The 17,434-nt window shown below is 36.2% G+C and overlaps 3 protein-coding genes across 5 annotated transcripts in view; 2 read left to right on the top strand and 1 right to left on the bottom strand.

Moving 5' to 3' along the window:
- The window catches only part of LOC139121523 (telomerase reverse transcriptase-like), a 34,922-nt gene extending 27,057 nt beyond the window's left edge, over positions 1 to 7,865 (top strand). For all 3 annotated transcript variants that reach the window (XM_070686483.1, XM_070686482.1, XM_070686481.1), the window contains exons 8-20: positions 349 to 413; positions 680 to 783; positions 1,335 to 1,402; positions 1,548 to 1,672; positions 1,989 to 2,153; positions 3,161 to 3,231; positions 3,956 to 4,087; positions 4,200 to 4,296; positions 5,588 to 5,742; positions 6,396 to 6,452; positions 6,851 to 6,950; positions 7,289 to 7,382; positions 7,722 to 7,865. In XM_070686483.1, the coding sequence (XP_070542584.1) occupies positions 349 to 413; positions 680 to 783; positions 1,335 to 1,402; positions 1,548 to 1,672; positions 1,989 to 2,153; positions 3,161 to 3,231; positions 3,956 to 4,087; positions 4,200 to 4,296; positions 5,588 to 5,742; positions 6,396 to 6,452; positions 6,851 to 6,950; positions 7,289 to 7,305 (1,156 nt within the window). In that variant the 3' untranslated portion in view covers positions 7,306 to 7,382; positions 7,722 to 7,865. The remainder of the gene's footprint in view (positions 1 to 348; positions 414 to 679; positions 784 to 1,334; positions 1,403 to 1,547; positions 1,673 to 1,988; positions 2,154 to 3,160; positions 3,232 to 3,955; positions 4,088 to 4,199; positions 4,297 to 5,587; positions 5,743 to 6,395; positions 6,453 to 6,850; positions 6,951 to 7,288; positions 7,383 to 7,721) is intronic.
- On the top strand, positions 7,362 to 14,331 carry LOC139122218 (telomerase reverse transcriptase-like). The gene is made up of 13 exons (XM_070687642.1): positions 7,362 to 7,382; positions 7,722 to 7,904; positions 8,474 to 8,548; positions 9,458 to 9,583; positions 9,877 to 9,961; positions 10,206 to 10,304; positions 10,975 to 11,055; positions 11,363 to 11,432; positions 11,738 to 11,780; positions 12,239 to 12,368; positions 12,549 to 12,648; positions 12,856 to 12,961; positions 13,487 to 14,331. Exons 1-13 carry the CDS (start codon positions 7,362 to 7,364, stop codon positions 13,556 to 13,558), a joined length of 1,191 nt encoding a protein of 396 aa, XP_070543743.1. The 3' UTR covers positions 13,559 to 14,331.
- The window catches only part of LOC139121525 (mitochondrial import inner membrane translocase subunit TIM44-like), a 14,367-nt gene continuing 11,160 nt past the window's right edge, over positions 14,228 to 17,434 (bottom strand). Inside the window, exon 15 of the mRNA XM_070686487.1 lies at positions 14,228 to 17,153. Within this exon, the coding sequence (XP_070542588.1) occupies positions 17,034 to 17,153 (120 nt within the window). The 3' untranslated portion in view covers positions 14,228 to 17,033. The remainder of the gene's footprint in view (positions 17,154 to 17,434) is intronic.

The following is a 17,434-nucleotide window of genomic DNA, read 5'->3' as shown; positions in this document are numbered from 1 at the left end:
TGCACAGACTCTTGTGTTGCTCTCACGCTGTCACACCTGTCAGATAATTTCACATCATTTGAACTGGCTGATCAATAGGTTATAATGTAACAAGATGTATCCCACTGCTATAACATTATTCAGAGTAGTGGATTTGATTTACAGAAAAGTGAAAGAGAATGTAATATTTATAGACAGACCATAAATATTATAGTCTTTACAACTATACACAAGTAATGTGAAAAGTACAGATATCAAAGAAGAGATAGGCTTAACTTACTTATTAGAAGAATGAGTGGAGTATCTTGGCCATGTGGCAGTTAGGGATGTTTTAATGTTCACACAGTGATGTCTTTGTCACTGATACAGTGAGGTATTGCCACGGGAACAGCTCTTCTACAGTAAATACTCAAGAGAAAGTCTTCCTAAATCAAGTGAGTACACAATTTGAAGCATGACATTATTTTATACTCCTTTGGACTTTTTCACCATTATCAAATATTACCGGTGTGTTCAGTATGTGTGTCATTTCTGTCTTTGTATAAAGGATGCTTTTGACTTTTCAGTATTAAAGAATATTTTACACAATAGTAATATTAGCACATTGACCGGGTATAGTAATTGACCATGTATTCTTGTTTGCTTATTAGCAATCACAGTTATGATTTTTTACCAGATATTTCTTTGCTTCTTTTCACAGTGCCACTAAATATTTGTAGTGCCAGCAACAGAGGTGCCAGGAAGTTATTGGAAATGGTGTTTCCAGAAATCAAAAAGAAAATAACTAAAATATCAAATAAAAAAGTGAGTATAACTCAAAATCTTACAAAATCTGTGACACAATTTTAAAACATGGGAAGCCATATTTCATCATCTAGTTTATACAGCTACAAATTGTTGTTGACAAAAATATCTTAAGCACACACACTTAATAAACTTCTTTTGCATTGGTAAGAAGTATCTTGCGACATAGTATTTGTAACTTTCTAAACTGTCTTTTGGTATTGCTGTATTTGTTGAGGTAGCTCAACTTGCTGCAATAAAATTTACTGCCAAAACACTGTATGGAATCCTAAACTACAGAAGTGCTGAATTTTTGTCAGAACTTGACTTCAAAAGTAAAAAACTTTGTGTTGTACATTCTTCGTACACAACCTAAAAATGTTGTGTGCACTGTGGGAGTATAATCATTACCAGTAGGCAATTTAAACGGGAATGTGTCAACTTCAAAAATTATCAAATTTATATCTGGCATACTTTGAAGAAGCCACCCTTCCAGAACAGAAAAAAAATTAAGAATCCTTCCCACTCATGAACTAGACTTCATTTTGAAAACTTTCATTTTTATATTGCAGATTCAGAGAACACCGAAACTCCTCATCAGAATCAAGAAGATCATGGTGAAACTTCTGAAGAACCACAGGTAAAGTCAGAAATTGTCAAAGCTGATATCTTTATACAGCGCACTATACAGAGCATAGCTGAGTGTGTGAATCAGTGTCATCTTCAACATGCTGAAAGTATTCACATTTTGTACACAAACATTATCTACTTTTTTTGGTGTCTAGGCGCTGCAGGTATGATATCTTGTTGCATCACTATTGCCACATCGAATCACTCAACAAACTATCTGAAAGTGGAGAAGATGGCGGTGTGAAAGTGTACCATAGAAGGGCACCTAATACAGATAAAGGTACTGAGATAGAAATCGTGAATTTTTATTAAAGCTATGATTTTTTCTCTGTTTTGCTCGGTTATTGAATTTCAATTTGTCTGCAACATGTGCTTATTTTACCGCCATGCTCAATAATTTCATACGAGTCAAAATGTGTTTTGTTGTTTTGAGATTTTATACATTCATAATGTTTGTTACCAGGAATAACCCTTCATTGTTTCCTTTGAAAGCTCACCCCTGTACCTCTTCAATCATTGGGATTATTTTTTGCTGACATAACTGAACAGTTTCATTGTGTCACTTTGCTGTCACAAGTTTTCCATTTCGTTTTCAGTTTTACCAAGGAAGGAACAGATTTCTGGTCAGTCTGGTGCAGAAACTTTCCTTAGTCGGTATACGGACACAGTTGATGTTAATCGGTTTGTGAGAGCTGTCGGTCATCGTGTAGTGCCAACCAAACTATGGGGATCCAATCATAACAGACAACAGTTCCTGAAAAGTAAATTTCAGATATTCTTAGTTTTGCATATTTTCTTTATGTTTTTGAAAAAGCTTGTTTGATGTAATATTAGAGTTTTTGTTTCCAAGGAAACACGAGTAAAGTCATTCTGCTATCGTCAATCGTGGATTCAATTTCTGAAAAGTTGAACACGGAGAGCTTGATTCCATATCAAGGTAGAATGCAGCATTTTAAGGATAAATATTCTGATTCTCAAATTTTTGCAAGATTTTGTTTGTCTACCACGTGTGTAGTCTTATTTGGAGACTCGTGGTGCAAATGAATTTTTCACTGTGTTCATTTTGGAAAATTCAAACATTTTATTTTTTTCCCCCATAGGGTCAACATTAGGGCAGAGGCCATTTTGAATTTCAAATATTGATAAATTTTAGGTAACGTTTTTCTCTTTCATGAGACCCCTAATATGCACTCTCGACTATGAAAGAGAAATGTTTAAAGTTTTTTGAAGGAGATTCTGAACATAAGTTTAAACTCAGTATCAATGAGTGTAATAATAATTTACAGACTCTGCACCCTTCATTTCAAATTGAACCATCGACAACATATTGTTTCATGTAACCACATAATTTAACAATGGGAAGGTGTAACTGCATTCGAGAATTGAGAGTTTGAAGAAGTGGCAATGAAAGCAAAGAGAGAATAAATTGACAGTTTTGTACTGTTAATATAATTGAAATGTTGGATCAGTTTGAAAATGTGAATTGGTCAGTTTTTATAATCAATGTAATTTCACTATAAAAATGAGAGATCACCCTCATCATATTCTTTTATCGCCAACTTTGCCATTTCTCATGCTATTTCTGTTTTGAGTGAGTGTATCTCAATACAGTCGAGTAATTAGAATGAAAAATACTCATGTACAGAAAGTAATCAGCATTATTGTCATTTGGATCTGTACTTAGCTTTGATTGATATTGAAATGATCATATTAAGCGTGTATAATTGATTCATCATTATTTGTTTTCTGTATTTACACTACCCTACAGATGTGTACCAGTTTCTGAAACTTGGAAGGTATGAGAAATTTACTCTGAGGCAGCTGGTGTTTGGCATCAAGGTAATTTTTGCTTATCTTACTGCACTAGGTTTGATGTAATGTACTTCTTTGTACTAACATCGGGCATATATGTAATTTAGGGCTCCAAAGCTGCAATTGTGTAAACAGTTGAGAGTTTATCGGTAATGACTGGAAAAAAGGGCTATAGATCAAATTTACAACAAAACTACTGCAGAACTGGTTGGTGATGTTTAAGATTTAAACTTGTAAATTGCACAATACGGGTACTTTCATGTCAATTATCGGTAATTCATACACGAATCTAGTGACTCATGGAGAAAGGTTGGGTCTCTATGATTGAAACTTTGGGTCTGCATCTACCTGGAAGCATACTTATCTTTGTCTGCACCATTATCCTTATCAAGTCAAGGTTACCACCATGCTGGATATTGCAGCAATGTGATTCAAACTGTGATGTAGTCCTTGCAATCTTAAAGAGAAGATCCTGCTGTGTGATACAGAGACTGCGTAAATAAGAATTTTGCTCGACATCATTGTTTTAATCATACTTTGATGAGACTTCATGACTGAAAAGTGCAGAAATACAGTATTTTTGACAGATTTTGGTTGCTTTAGAATATTTTTTACACATGAAGATGGATGACCATTTCAAATGAAATGAAATATTGTTTCAAGCGTAAGTGTAGTTTTTTATCAAACTTACCTTTTGGAAAGTTTCTTTGATCCATACTGGTAGCTCCATAAACACCAAGTCAATGTTCAGGTTTCAGATTGCAAATGGTTGGCACACAGCACCACTGGACATGCTGGTACTCAAGAGTCACTGATGAAGAAGACTATACTTTACAGGGTGTTGAGATGGTTGATGATCAGAGTAGTCATGGTTGTTGTCAAGGTAACATGCAAATGAATCTAGTCTCATAACCAATGATTTTGTACTTGAATAGTTGTGAGATTTTCAATCGATTTTCTACATTTGAACTTAAAAGATTCAGTTCACTTTCCAGTCCATGTTCTACATTACTGAGTCCAGTGTCTACAGAAACCATGTGTTCTACTACAGGAAGATTATTTGGAACAGATGTCGGTCTCTTGGTGTACAGGGTGAGTTTTCTCTCAGTCAAATGAATTTGAATATTCATCCATCGTAATATGGATGTGTGGAACAGAACTTTGTTGAGGATCGCATTTCCACATTTAATATCCGTATTGTGTTCCATATAATGTCCTGCCTTGAAAAATGTCCAATTCTGCTCAAGATGACACCATGAGATAAATATTAAACATCCCAAAGGAGGGCGGAATTATCTCAGTAATAAAACACTCAAAATCCTTTTCAGAGTACTGCATCTAAATAAATAAATGATAAAATTGTATATGGCCATCATGGATTTTTCTTGAAAATGTTATGAGCATCATATTTGTATGGAAATTATAGTAAAAGAAAAATTTACTGAAAAAAAAAATCCTGTAGAGAACACTATCACACGCCACATGCTCATTCCGTGTCGCGATTCACCAGAATACGTCATGTGACGAGAAATAGATACGTCTAGTCCCCACCGGATCGACAAAAGTGACGTCAGAGGGTATTTTTTGCAAAGCTATTTCCCTAGGAAATAGTTCTGACCAAATTTGGAAAAGTGCCCTGTCACGTGACCGTAGTGTCGTCTGCAGCTTTGCAACAATGGCGGGTGACTAGAACGTGATGTGCGTCCGGGATAGGTGACGACACATTCTCTAAAACAGATTTTCCAACATTTTCCAACATTCCAACAGCGTAGGAACTTGAACAGCTCATCGACGGAAAAGATTAAAGTGCAACTGAGGATGTCGCTAGGTATGCTTAGAATATTTTTTGAAAGAAAGTGGTACCACGTACAACTGAAACCGCTGTGGAAACATCGCCCAGTAAACTTGTCACAATGGATTGTTGCGGTGCAAAATATCAAAACACATAAAAAACTATATAACAATACAACATGAGCATGTGGTGTGTTACAAAACACCTATAGCCTGTCTTTATTCGGGCTATAGCGCCCGTCTATTACCCCTCGTGGCCGTGTGTTACCAGAAACACATCGCTATACCCCTCGGCCTACGGCCTCGGGGAATAGCGATGTGTTTCTGGTAACACACGGCCCCTCGGGTAATAGACGGGCGCTATAGCCCTCATGACCAGGCAATAGGTGTTTACTATCACATCAATCCAAATATTTCTCTGCATGGCTGTGTGGAGAAACCTCCCTCACTTTCACACAGTGATTTCCCATATTGTGATGTGCTGTGCCAGACATTCATATTTACAAATTACACCAGTGTTCTGCTGTAGTTCTACCTGCGCAATTGCATTGTGGTAAATATATCAGCTCAAACTAGGGATTCTTTCATCCAGAGTATCTCAACAAGGGGATCTTGAAGAAGGTGCCATCCAATGAAGCCAAGGAGAAACTCAAGAAAATGAACAAGACTTCGAGCAACTTGAGATTTCTGCCCAAGAAGTCAAGTTTGAGGCCTATCGTGACCATGAAAGGAAGTTCCACCATGCAGGTAACATCTTATTGCATATCTACAGATTGCTGAGTGAGTGAGCAAGTCCGGTGCTCTCAAATCGGGGAACTACCAAGTTTTTGTCTTCATTAGTCGATCTGCCATCCTGATAGTCAAGTAGGCTGGTAAAAACTGTTTCTACCTGGTACTGGGCACTGGTTGATGAAAAATTAAGGAAGAACCACCAGAACAGGTCACAAAATCACTGAACTAAACCAGGATGCACACACTCTTAGCACCACACCATATGCCAAATTAAATTTCCCATCCGCAATCATACTGTAACAGTGTATTGAAGGCTAATCACAGATGCTCACTTATCTGCAAGAATTTGTTGAAATACTGGGAAAGGAGATAATCATAAATGTAGATATAAATTAGCAATGTTAGGTTTCATTCTGCAAGTCTCAAATATTATCATTGTTATATTTTGTTGGCATTACTGGTAATACCCTCTTCCAAGCGCTCTATCCTTTCGCCAATTACTTTGCCAAGCAATGTTATTCAAAGCGCCAAGAAAACTGCCAGCAAGATCTGCCCTTAGTGTACCTGTGTTTCATTGTAGCAGTTCTGTAAATTGTTTTAAATAAAAGGCCCAAGTCAATTTTTTGGTAACTTGGTCAGTAAAGTGTAAACTCTTCTTTACTTCATAGGCAAGAGCCAAAGAAGTTAGTTTGTACGGATTATTGCATGTCTTGTCATACATAAAGGTGAGTTAATATGTGATGTGTTACTTTTATTGGAACACTGTTTCAGTTGAGACACGGTCCGCAGGGACCTTGGTTGAGAAACAGGAATATAGCCCAGACCACGGTCCCTCCGACTGTGCCAAGACATATGGGTGATGATCAATTTTGAACAAAATAAGTACCCTCATATGTATTTCTGCTCTCTGCGACATATTTCATTTCAATTGTCACATTCCAAAATCATGGAAACTGCAACTTTCTGAGCCATGAATGTCAGAGCAATTATAGAGTGGTGGCCGCAACTCTTCAATTTTTGGTAAACAATAGAAACTCATTACCATAACAATTACATTTATTGTTATGCAACCCTACCGTAAAATCTGGGGAGAACACTGAATATTGTTTTAATGCCTTCACAGAATGAGAATCCAGGTCAGCTTGGATCATCAGTACTTGGTTTTGATGATATCTATGCAAAGTGGAAGACTATGCCCTCTGGTGTCGAGACAAGGGTGATAGGTGAGTGGACTGAGATGGTATTTTCCATATTGTGTGATCTTGTACTCAAGATGTCTTGTGTTTTATGTAGGAAGGCAAATTTGAGGAACTAGTGCAGAATGTCATATTTGCCCTATATCTATTAAAACGTAGTCCTTGGTTGATTGCCTCACTGATTTGAATAGAAAACACATTGCCGCCACAGGGATTGTTACAAGCACAATAGCTGTCTGAGGTTTAATCGTGGAAGTATCAACAAGTATACTTACTGTACAATTTTAGTCTAAATGTGAGTGCCTTATGTCAATATTGTGCTTTAATGTGTGTATACATACAAACTCTTCTTATTTCTCTTCCAGGAAATTATATTTCTTGAAACTAGACATCCAGAACTGCTTTGACACAATCAAACAAAACAAACTGATGAAAATCATGGAAAGGGTTCTCGCACAGGTGAGTATGCACATTGTTATGAGGAAATTATTTGAAAGGTTAACCAGTGCACGTCTTGCAGGTAAGCCCTGAACATATATAAGGGTAAGTCAGTCATGTTATCAGAGAGTTGGACCACAAAAGGTGACATAAACTATTGATCTGGAAAAAAAAATGAAATTATCACATGTCATGATGAATTGGTTTAGGATCCAATTGTGAATTTGTTTTCAGATCTACCATTCCATTCTCTTAAAGATTGAGCGACACTCAAGTTCCAGAAATTGATCACACCAAAAATAAATATGTAGTATGACGTGGGCTTGTCATTTACATTGTGATTGCAAACTTTCTGTACAGCTGGACACGGATTCCTACACTCTGAGATACTACAGCGTGGTTGGAGTTCACCAGGATAGTATCTTTAGACACCATAAGTGGAGTGTGAGTTCTCTGTCAGATTTTCAGCCAGACATCATCAAACATGTCAGTAAGGAAAGGCAGAAGAGTAGAAGTTACAGCAACAAGGTTGTTATTGAGTTGGTATGTTCAATCTAAATAAAGTACTCCATTTTTAAATCGTACAAATTCACGCATTTCTGGTGTTGATAATTTTTGAATAAAAGGTTTTGTGCGTTGACTCCACAAGAGATTGACTTCAACTTCAAACGGATGTACAGTAATGTTGTTCAGGATCATTTTTCCCCAGACTATGTAGTGTTTAAAACAAATTTTGAAAAATTTGTGCCTGACTGGTACATACTTTATTGTCAAATGTGTCATGTACTGAACTTTCCATGCATTCTAATGTACACCTCTTGGCCCTCTAGAAACTGAGAGCAAAGATTGAAGTCACCTGACCACATGCAAGTTATGTACCCTGGATTTAATGAGACTGGATTCCCCCCCCCCCCCCCCCCATTTTAGTGAAAATTTTCTGTCAACAGTTTGACTGTCATTTTACAAGTAAAATGAATTAATGAATTACACTTTCTATCAGAATAGCTTTTCCTCAGTCTATGTTATTGCCAGTAATTGGACAAAACATATTCAGCAATTTTGTTACTTTCCTGGTAACTAGATTTCAAGAGTTATCTATATATTTTTTCTAGAATGTCAACCAAGTGGAGAAAGTAGGGGCATTGCTACAGAAACTTCAGAGGCATATCCAAGGCAATGTGGTCAAGGTAAAACACTGAGTCTGTCCACAATCCACAGTGATTAGTAGATGTAGCTGAATATGACCATATCCTGAACAGCTCTTTATTAGGTAGTATGTGCCTCAAAAAGGAAAGACTTAAAAGCTTTTGCTCAAACTTTCGTCAATGAGACTTTTAAGCTTTCTTCTACCAAATCAAGAATAAAAATCAGGGAATCTGTATGCAAAGTTTGATACTGGAGAAACAAACACATGACATTTAGCAATATTTGAAATTCAAAATGGCTGGGAAAAAATACAATTTTTGAATTTTCGAAAAATGATGACTGTGGAAATCTTTCTTCCTTCGAGAGCTTTACAATGAGCCCCCGCAAGTGGTAGATCAGAAAAGAATTGTAAGAGTGTGAGAGTCCGAATATCTGTCCCTGAGGCTCATGCTATCTTAAAGGCATTGAATTTTTACAAATTGGGCTATACTAATATATACCTGTGTTGTAATGAGGAGTGACCTATTGGTTATGTGGTCTGATGCTTTTTCTTTGATGACTATAACAGCCAATCATCATGGAAATGAAAGTAAAGAAAACACTTATGATGATTATCTAATTTCTAAGTTGTACAAGATTTAATAAGGCTGTCATAACAGACAAGAATGTTGTACATACATTACAATCCTTTGTAAAATGATGTAATCTGCACAAACGCAATGGCTGGATATGTTCACCGTATCAAGATGTGCTCACCATCAATCTGCCGACATCATACAAGATAGTGATATCTCACATGGGATATATTTACAGCTTAGCATCTGGGTCAAAAGTTTTGAAAATTAAAATGTAACATGTCACCAAATGGAAGCTATACAGGGCATTTGGTCTCTTGTTCCTTGGGAGATGTACTTCCACAGTAACTCTTTGTGTTGTCCATGTCCCATCAGATTGCTGGGAAGTTTTATTTTCAGATAACAGGCATACCTCAGGGCAGTGTCTTGTCAACGTTGCTGTGTAGCTATTTCTATGGAGATATGGAACAGAAGTTTCTCACAGGCATTGATGAAGATGGGGTGAGTTTTTTTTGTATTTCTGTCTTCATAAAATTCAACTACTTACCTATTTTGTGGTGTGCTTGTGCAGTATCAATGTAGTTTATGTCTTTTCCTCTTTACAATATATTGTATTTTAAAAACTTAACATTCTTTAAATACACAGATGTGTGACAATTACATGGTGTTAATATTTTTGCATATTCTATACTACGGTAGTGTCAATATGTTTGTCCAGCTACCAATGTTCAGACAGGTAATGACAGACAACATAGAAATGATGCATATCTTTTAATTATGTATTCTTTTTTCAGTTACTTCTCAGAATGGTAGATGACTTCCTCTTAGTAACACCTCATATTTCTCAAGCCAAGAAGTTCCTGGAGATCATGTCATCTGGTAAACGTTATGCTTGTTTTATGCAAAATTTTACTGTTAAAGTTTCATTCATCAAGTGACACTGGTGTTATTCTTAGAAAAATTAATATCTACAACATCATGGTACTTGATCCAATGCATATTACGTACATGTTGCTCTCTATCTATGGATACGATCCAAACTTGACATCACCAAAATACCAGTGTGATATTCCAGGCATTACAAAAATACTCAAGAATAAGAATTTTAATCTTTATTACACAGGTATTCCTGAGTATGGCTGTAGGATAAACACTAAGAAGACAGTAGCTAACTTTGCACTTGACCGTCAAGATTGCACTGTGACTTGCCTTGAAAATCTAGGTAACTCAGTCAATTTCATGTGTCTCCATTACATTTTCCAGGTGGACATTCTTGATAAAACATTTTTCTCATCAGATGCACATACACATGATTTCATTGGTAAACAATAATTTATGTACAAGTCAATGATGTGATATTTGACCACTCTAAAATTTTAAAATTCTGACATCATTGAAATAAGTATGTAATTTTCTGAGCTATATAGCTTGTGTTTCTGTCTATCACACGTGGTAGATATCTTTAGTGAGTAAGACAGTACGCAAATGTCAGACCTGAATTAAGATTTGTTAGATTTAAATATGCTGTATCGAGAAATAACAAATGTACATCTTAAGCCCAATTAGCTTTATATTATAATAGTGATTATGTTTCGTAATTGTTTGCTCAGGATGTGCCCATGTCCACTATGACCCATCTGTCTGCCTATAGTCCGCAGTTTTTTTTACTTTTCATTTGCTTCGTACGGCTGACTTGCAGCGTGTTTGCAAGGTTATATCTGATTGGTCGATTGTCACTATTCACAGCAACTTAGGGAGTTTATTTGTATTATTCAATTAGAACGTTATGATTCTGCCAACCAATTGGATAACAGCTTCCAAAACGCTGCAAGTCGGCCCGCGTCGTATATGATATGAATATTGATGTGGTCTAGCCTTCTTTCCTTATTTAGCCTTGTTTCCATGGTGTGGAATGCTGATAAACACACAGACACTGGAAGTCTATGGAGATTACTCCGGATATGAAAACCTAGGCAAGTAAACAAATTATCCGTCAAGCTCTGAAATAATTTCTTCTCGGAGATTCATATCCTTTCTGACATTTTGTATCTACTACATCTGCAGCTGAAAACTCATCTCATAAATCCAGGTCTTTCACAGAATAAGTTTACACGATTTATCGTGCACTTGAGAGATTTGACTGGAGTACACACTGACCTGTTCAGCAGAAGTGAATGCTTGTCTGCTACTGATAATGCTAATGTTTTACTTACATGTAGTACGGGTACCATGAGATTTTTTCAGAATATTAATTTGCAAATTCTATTATATTACCTTCAGACATGAAAGATACCATCACACTAGATCTCACTAAAAACCCTGGACAATCTATTCTCAACAAATTACAGCAGTAAGTTTTTGTCACCTGTTCTTCCAAGTTCTGTTTAACAAACATCAATGACACAATATGAACGTCCCTCATGAGATACATTGTTGTCGGAGTGATCTCTACAGATCCAACTTGGCAGCCAATCATACAACAGACTATTACACATGATGCAAAGGTTAACTTCACTGTTAATTCAACTTGTTTTTCTTTATTTCTTACCTGTATCTTATTTGTGAGAATGCAGTTTATTTTTCTGAGTATTTTTTAAATTATTGACACACTGTTTGAATGACGGACAAGTGACATCTATGTTTTTATATGCACAGCACGATCAGACTCAAGTGCCATGCTCTGTTTGTCGACCACCAGGTAAATCTAATCTTTGTATATACTGCACTGAGTACAAAGCTTTTTAGAGACATCTGTACTTATGTGAAATTTGTCCATATAGTGAATGCCGAGTGTACAAGTGTTCATGTTTCCTGTCTTGATGTATGTCAAAGTCACGAGAAATGGATGCCACTATCAACTCTTGTAAAAAAAAATAAAATGGAAAAAACAAAAAACTCATATCATGAAAACAACCATATAAACAACCATCCTGTAAAAAAGGAATTTTTAGCCACCGACGTCCGTCATTGCAGTCCACTACAATTAATATAATATTAATTATTATGATATGGATTAAATTTAGCATAGAATACTGTACATGAGTTGATAGATAATAGGTTGGAAGAGAGGGATCTTGGAGACTCAAGATAGCAGTCTTTCATTCGGAACAGCCAACATGAAAAAAGCAACATGATAAAATCAGTTTTTCTCTCTAGGTAAATAGCACAGCCACCATCATTACGAATTTACACCGACTGTTCCAGTTGACAGCAAGTCGCTTACACTGCATAGCCCAGCAATTACCACCTCATCACAGAGTTGCGGATAATCCAAAGTATTTCAACAGTAAGTGGACAAATCAGATTCATTTTCTTCCCAATGTGTGCACATGCCAGATCATTGCCACATGAATCTCACTCAGTCAGCACTATTGAAAGAATTTTAGATTGCACAGGAAAATTTACCACACATCTAAAATGTGTTTGCATCATTATTGAATTTTTTTCCTGTATTTTTGTTGCCAAGGGCTACTTCTACAGCTTGGGCAGTACACTCACAATCTAGCCAGTGCGGCGGGAACCAATACAGTAGAGACTTTCCCATTGTCAAAACCAGCTGTAATCTGGTAAGTTTGTGTTGCATGTCCTGACCTATCAATAAGCATATTAAACACTTGTATGTAAAATTCTAATTTCTATCAGATATTTTCCAGTATGGAGGCTGGCTAATCTAATATTTCGCCTATCATTATCCTATCTCAATATTGAAATCCAAATTTATAATAAAGGAATTTACAATTATCCTTTGATCCTTGAATTCCTGCATCTTTCAGGTTGTGTTTTAGAACTTTCAAGACAAGACTTGAATTGCACAGACCAGTCTATCACAGTCTCCTCAAATTGATTTCAGTGGAACTCCAAAGGAACGTTGAAAAAGTGGTATGTAAATATGTATTGTACACATGCGAGGCTTAACCCTTTGACGTCATAACATTGCTGATGATGTTCTATTTCACCACAAGAACAAACATTGCTATATGTTACTCCTGCAGTGTTGTGATATAGACACATTTTCTGAGTGCTTGAGTTCATATGTTCATCTTTAATAAGTAGAAGTATCACAGATGAATGTACATGTAGTTTTGATTTTTGTCCATTCTTTGCTCTCTTTTGAGGTATTGGTGTATCTAATTAGCATATTGATGGAATTTGACACGGTCATAGCATGTACTTGTATTGTTTTTAGCCAAGGTCATGGAACACTGGTACATAGAGGTCTGCATAATTCTTCTCCCCATGTATGAATGCCATGGCCTATTGAATACTGGGAAAACTGACATCTACTGATACTGCCCTCAACAAAAACACCAGCCTGTATGTGCAGATAATATAATAATGGTATTACGATAGATGTTATATTGATAAATAATATTTTATGTAAATTTATATTTGATTTGATTTCAGAATCCCAGAACATTGAAACAGTTGGAAGCTGTTCTGAACATGTCTGGATCTGTCATGTCAGAGTTGCTCTGAGTGAATGTGAGACCAGTCTGAATCAAAGACACTGTACAGAACGCCATGTATGAAATCTGAGCTAACGTCATCTGCCCAATGGATTTTGTCAGTGTATGGACAATATTTACATTTTTCACAGGTGCTTGAACAGAAAGCCAAAAGTGAAAGTTCTGTTCAAAGATTTTTATTCTAAATGATAAAAAGTTGCATTATGTCCAATGTCAGGTTTTCAGTTTGCCGTACAGTTGGCCAAGTTTACATGCCTTTCATTGCTAGTAATACATCAACTATAACACCAATGGACAACATCAATATCACGACTGATATGAAGTATATTTCTTGCTTATGTATAGGGGCTCATAAGGTCCCATCTCATTGGTTGATTTTCATTATTTACAGCAACTCAAGGAGTCTGAAACTTGGGCTGTTACATAGCATAAAGGCTGTTTGAAAATGATTCATTACTGACCATGAGTTTAAGCCGACCAATAAGCTACCGCATTCTGAGATGTGCTGCACATTGCTTCAAATTTTGCACTTTCAACTATGCCTTGACTTTTTATGGTACTACAGAAGCAATTAGAATATTTTATTCACATTGTGATGCATTGATTATCAATTGAAAGCTACTGTTTTAGAATTTACTAATCAATGTTTACAAGGCAAAGGAAACACAGTCTGTATGTGTACAAATGAATGACACTTTATTTTTTTCAGAACTTTATAGTTTATTTATGATACAGTGTTTTATCAGATCATAGACAGGACAAATAAAACATTACAAAACAATATTACTGCTGTTGGTTGGTATTTCATACAATATGTCATGAAGATGTGATCCTGGACTATGTTCATTTACAACAGGTACGTGTATGAGCCCTCTCTAATAAATCCATGCTTGCTTTCCATTTGATAGTTCACAAGTTCATTCAAAAACATGAAAGGTTTCAATCTGGCCTATTTCTTGGACATATACACTAGAAGTTTCTGCTCAAAAAATTGCTTGACAGAAACCATGACTGTGTATGGATGAGAATCACAATAGAACAGCTGGGTGGATTGTTACAACTTAAATCACAATTGCATAATCCAGTCCCTTGTCTAACTCTGCTTTCTCACTGCCTTGAAATACATTCAAAGTTGTGACCATGACATGGAAAAACACAAGAAAAAGTAACTGTGCCGTTGCTGTATGCTTGTTTGATGAAATTTTTCCAAAGCTGACTGATTAGCAAGTGGTTGAAATACTTTGATATACTAATTTCCAAATCTGACAACGAATGGAGAGACTGAGTATTTCTACAGGCACATACTTTCCGTGTAGTATGGTGCACATACTGTACGTTTCCTGTGCATATAGGATCACTTTCTGTAGCAGTCTAAATAAATTATGTCTACTTTCAGAAGGGCTTGCAAAAATTGCCACAGACAGAACAATGCTTTGTGGACACAGTAATGTGGGGGGTTTACTGGCAGTTGTTTAGTTTCACATGGTTTGGGACATACAAATCGGTTGTCTTCCGTTAAAACTAACCCTAAAAGCTATTGGCAGCCTGTCAGCAACGTACTGTATTTGGCTTTAACTTGCAGTTGGATTTATTGATGAAACAGCACATGTGATGACAGACCACCCTTCTGTGTTTAGCCAATCAACAAATCTCCCAAAGCAAATTTTACACTACTATGCACCTCATCAGCTAAACTGGAAGGTATACGTACCAACAATATTTGATTCAAAACAAAAACAATCAACATTTCATGCATTAAGCATATAATTACAGAAAATCTGAAATATGGGCTGACAAAACAGTTTGTCAACTCGGCTTCCCTGCAGAATTGTTTCAAAATAAATAAACCCGCGCATAATTAAAAATATCACAGGTAAATATTCTCTTTACAATCAGATATATATCTTGGTAGTCACATTTGAAATCACAAATTTCACAAAAATTACATTACCTCATTGTCAACAGTGCATCTGACCTAGCATTGAGTGAAGACAGGCAGAAGCAGGGGCTATTGAGTGTTGATAAGCCAGTGTACACCATGGTGAGAGCAAGCTCCAGGGTGCTTTTATTCTAAATTATACTTTACAGTGCATTTCATTATGACATTTTTAAACTTCAAAGCTTGAACAGTGAAATTGAACAATTGGCATTAAAACACAAATAAACAGATCAGCAATACAAAATACATTGTTTTTTGAAGTGGAAGATCATGAAAATTGGTCTTTAGAATGCGCCTCAGGGACAGATATTTGGACTCTCAATGTTTTACAACAATACTTTTCTGATCTATCACTTGTTGGGGCTCATTTTAAAGCTCTTGAGCTATTAAAGATTTCCACTGTCTTTAATTTTTTAATACCACAAATTTTTTATTTTCCTCACAGAGATAACATGGGCTTTGTAGCCATATTGAATTTCACATATCGGCAAATGTTAGGTAATGTGTTTCTCTAGTACCAAATTTTGCACTTTGACCCCCAATTTTTATTATTGATTTGGTAAGAGAATGGTTGAAAGTGTCATTGAGGAAAGATTGGGGAAAAGCACAGTAACTTTCAAGGCGCATACTATCTTAGACCACATAGGCAAGGCACATGTTGACACAAAAATCTCCTGAACTTGACATGGCAACATAGGACAACTAAAGTAAAATATCACTCAAACAACGATATTTTTTATATCACACTTGTATTGCAAAACATAACCCTGTGTACAATCCAATTCAAATGCCTACGGAGTGAGCTCAGCATAATGGCATATCATCAAAGCCGTTTGCAGTGACCACCTCCAATTCATCCCATTCAATGGTTCGGCGTTATTGTGGCATATGACAGTTAAACAATATGAAAGCCTGCCACAGAGAAGGATGGATGATATATGCAAACTTTGAGAATGCACAGATTCAATCATGAATGAGAACATTTATCAATTTGAAGATTTTCAGCCATGTTGCATTGATAACATCTTGAACTGCTGGGTGAAGTTCAGGGGCATATCCATTTTCAAATAATAGTGCAAAAAATATAATTTTGTAATGTAGAACACAGTCTTCAAAAAATTTTTAACCCTTTGACCAGTAAACTTTGGTTCATCCCCATTATTTTTAATGGGATGAGCTGACTTATGGAGGAAGAGCAGGGGTGATAGGGTTATACTTGATGCTAATTTCTAGAGGGTGAAGTCCACATCATAAATTAAAACCTACAAAAAAACAAATTGCAATCATACATTTCTAATGTCCAAAATAAAAATTTGCATGAGCAAGTGCTGTTGGTCATAATGCCGGTTCATACCAAGTCAAAGAGTACATATTCTCATATGAAAGCAAAACATTTCATCTTGTAAAATTGTAGATTTATCTTGCCAATGTATCTACAGTAATGTACAACATTCCATTGTGAAAGTTGCAGAGAGAGATTATCCCTTCCCAAGGAGGCAAGTATGGTATATACACCAAAAATCAGAAGTGGATTTTCTTGTCTTCTTCAAACCCACTGCTGGGCTGTATTGGCAGATAGATCTAACAGTTTCCAAGCAGCACTGGGATCGAGGCATTCCTGGTCACGACACAGTACCCAGACATACTGGACACGCATCACCTTGTCCTGTAAGTAAGATAAAAGATCACACATTGAGGAATATTTGTACTGTGCACATATCATACACTAAATGAATAGACATGGATCATGACTGTTACTTCACGCCTGAGTTTAACATGTTGCAAGATGTTTCCTTCTTGAAGTTTTACTCCGTTTCTGTCTTTTCCTAAGCCATGATTTGGATGTATGATCTACATCTGTGAAACTAATGGTGTGACTGTTGACACTTATTTTACAATTTTTTATATTAAACATTTTCCCGTCAGACGATATCACTTTCCAATCGG

Source organism: Ptychodera flava, chromosome 21 (genome assembly GCF_041260155.1).
Source record: "Ptychodera flava strain L36383 chromosome 21, AS_Pfla_20210202, whole genome shotgun sequence".
Classification (NCBI taxonomy): Eukaryota; Metazoa; Hemichordata; class Enteropneusta; family Ptychoderidae; genus Ptychodera; species Ptychodera flava.
The sequence above is the reverse complement of the archived record's forward strand: the minus strand, read 5'-3'. Positions and strand labels throughout refer to the sequence as shown.

Coding starts and splice junctions, on each gene's coding strand:
- LOC139122218 (XM_070687642.1), top strand. CDS start 7,362: ATGGAAAGGGTTCTCGCACAG. Junction 9,584..9,876: donor CAGGCATTGATGAAGATGGG/GTGAGTTTTTTT, acceptor TTCTTTTTTCAG/TTACTTCTCAGAATGGTAGA. Junction 12,962..13,486: donor AAAGGAACGTTGAAAAAGTG/GTATGTAAATAT, acceptor ATTTGATTTCAG/AATCCCAGAACATTGAAACA.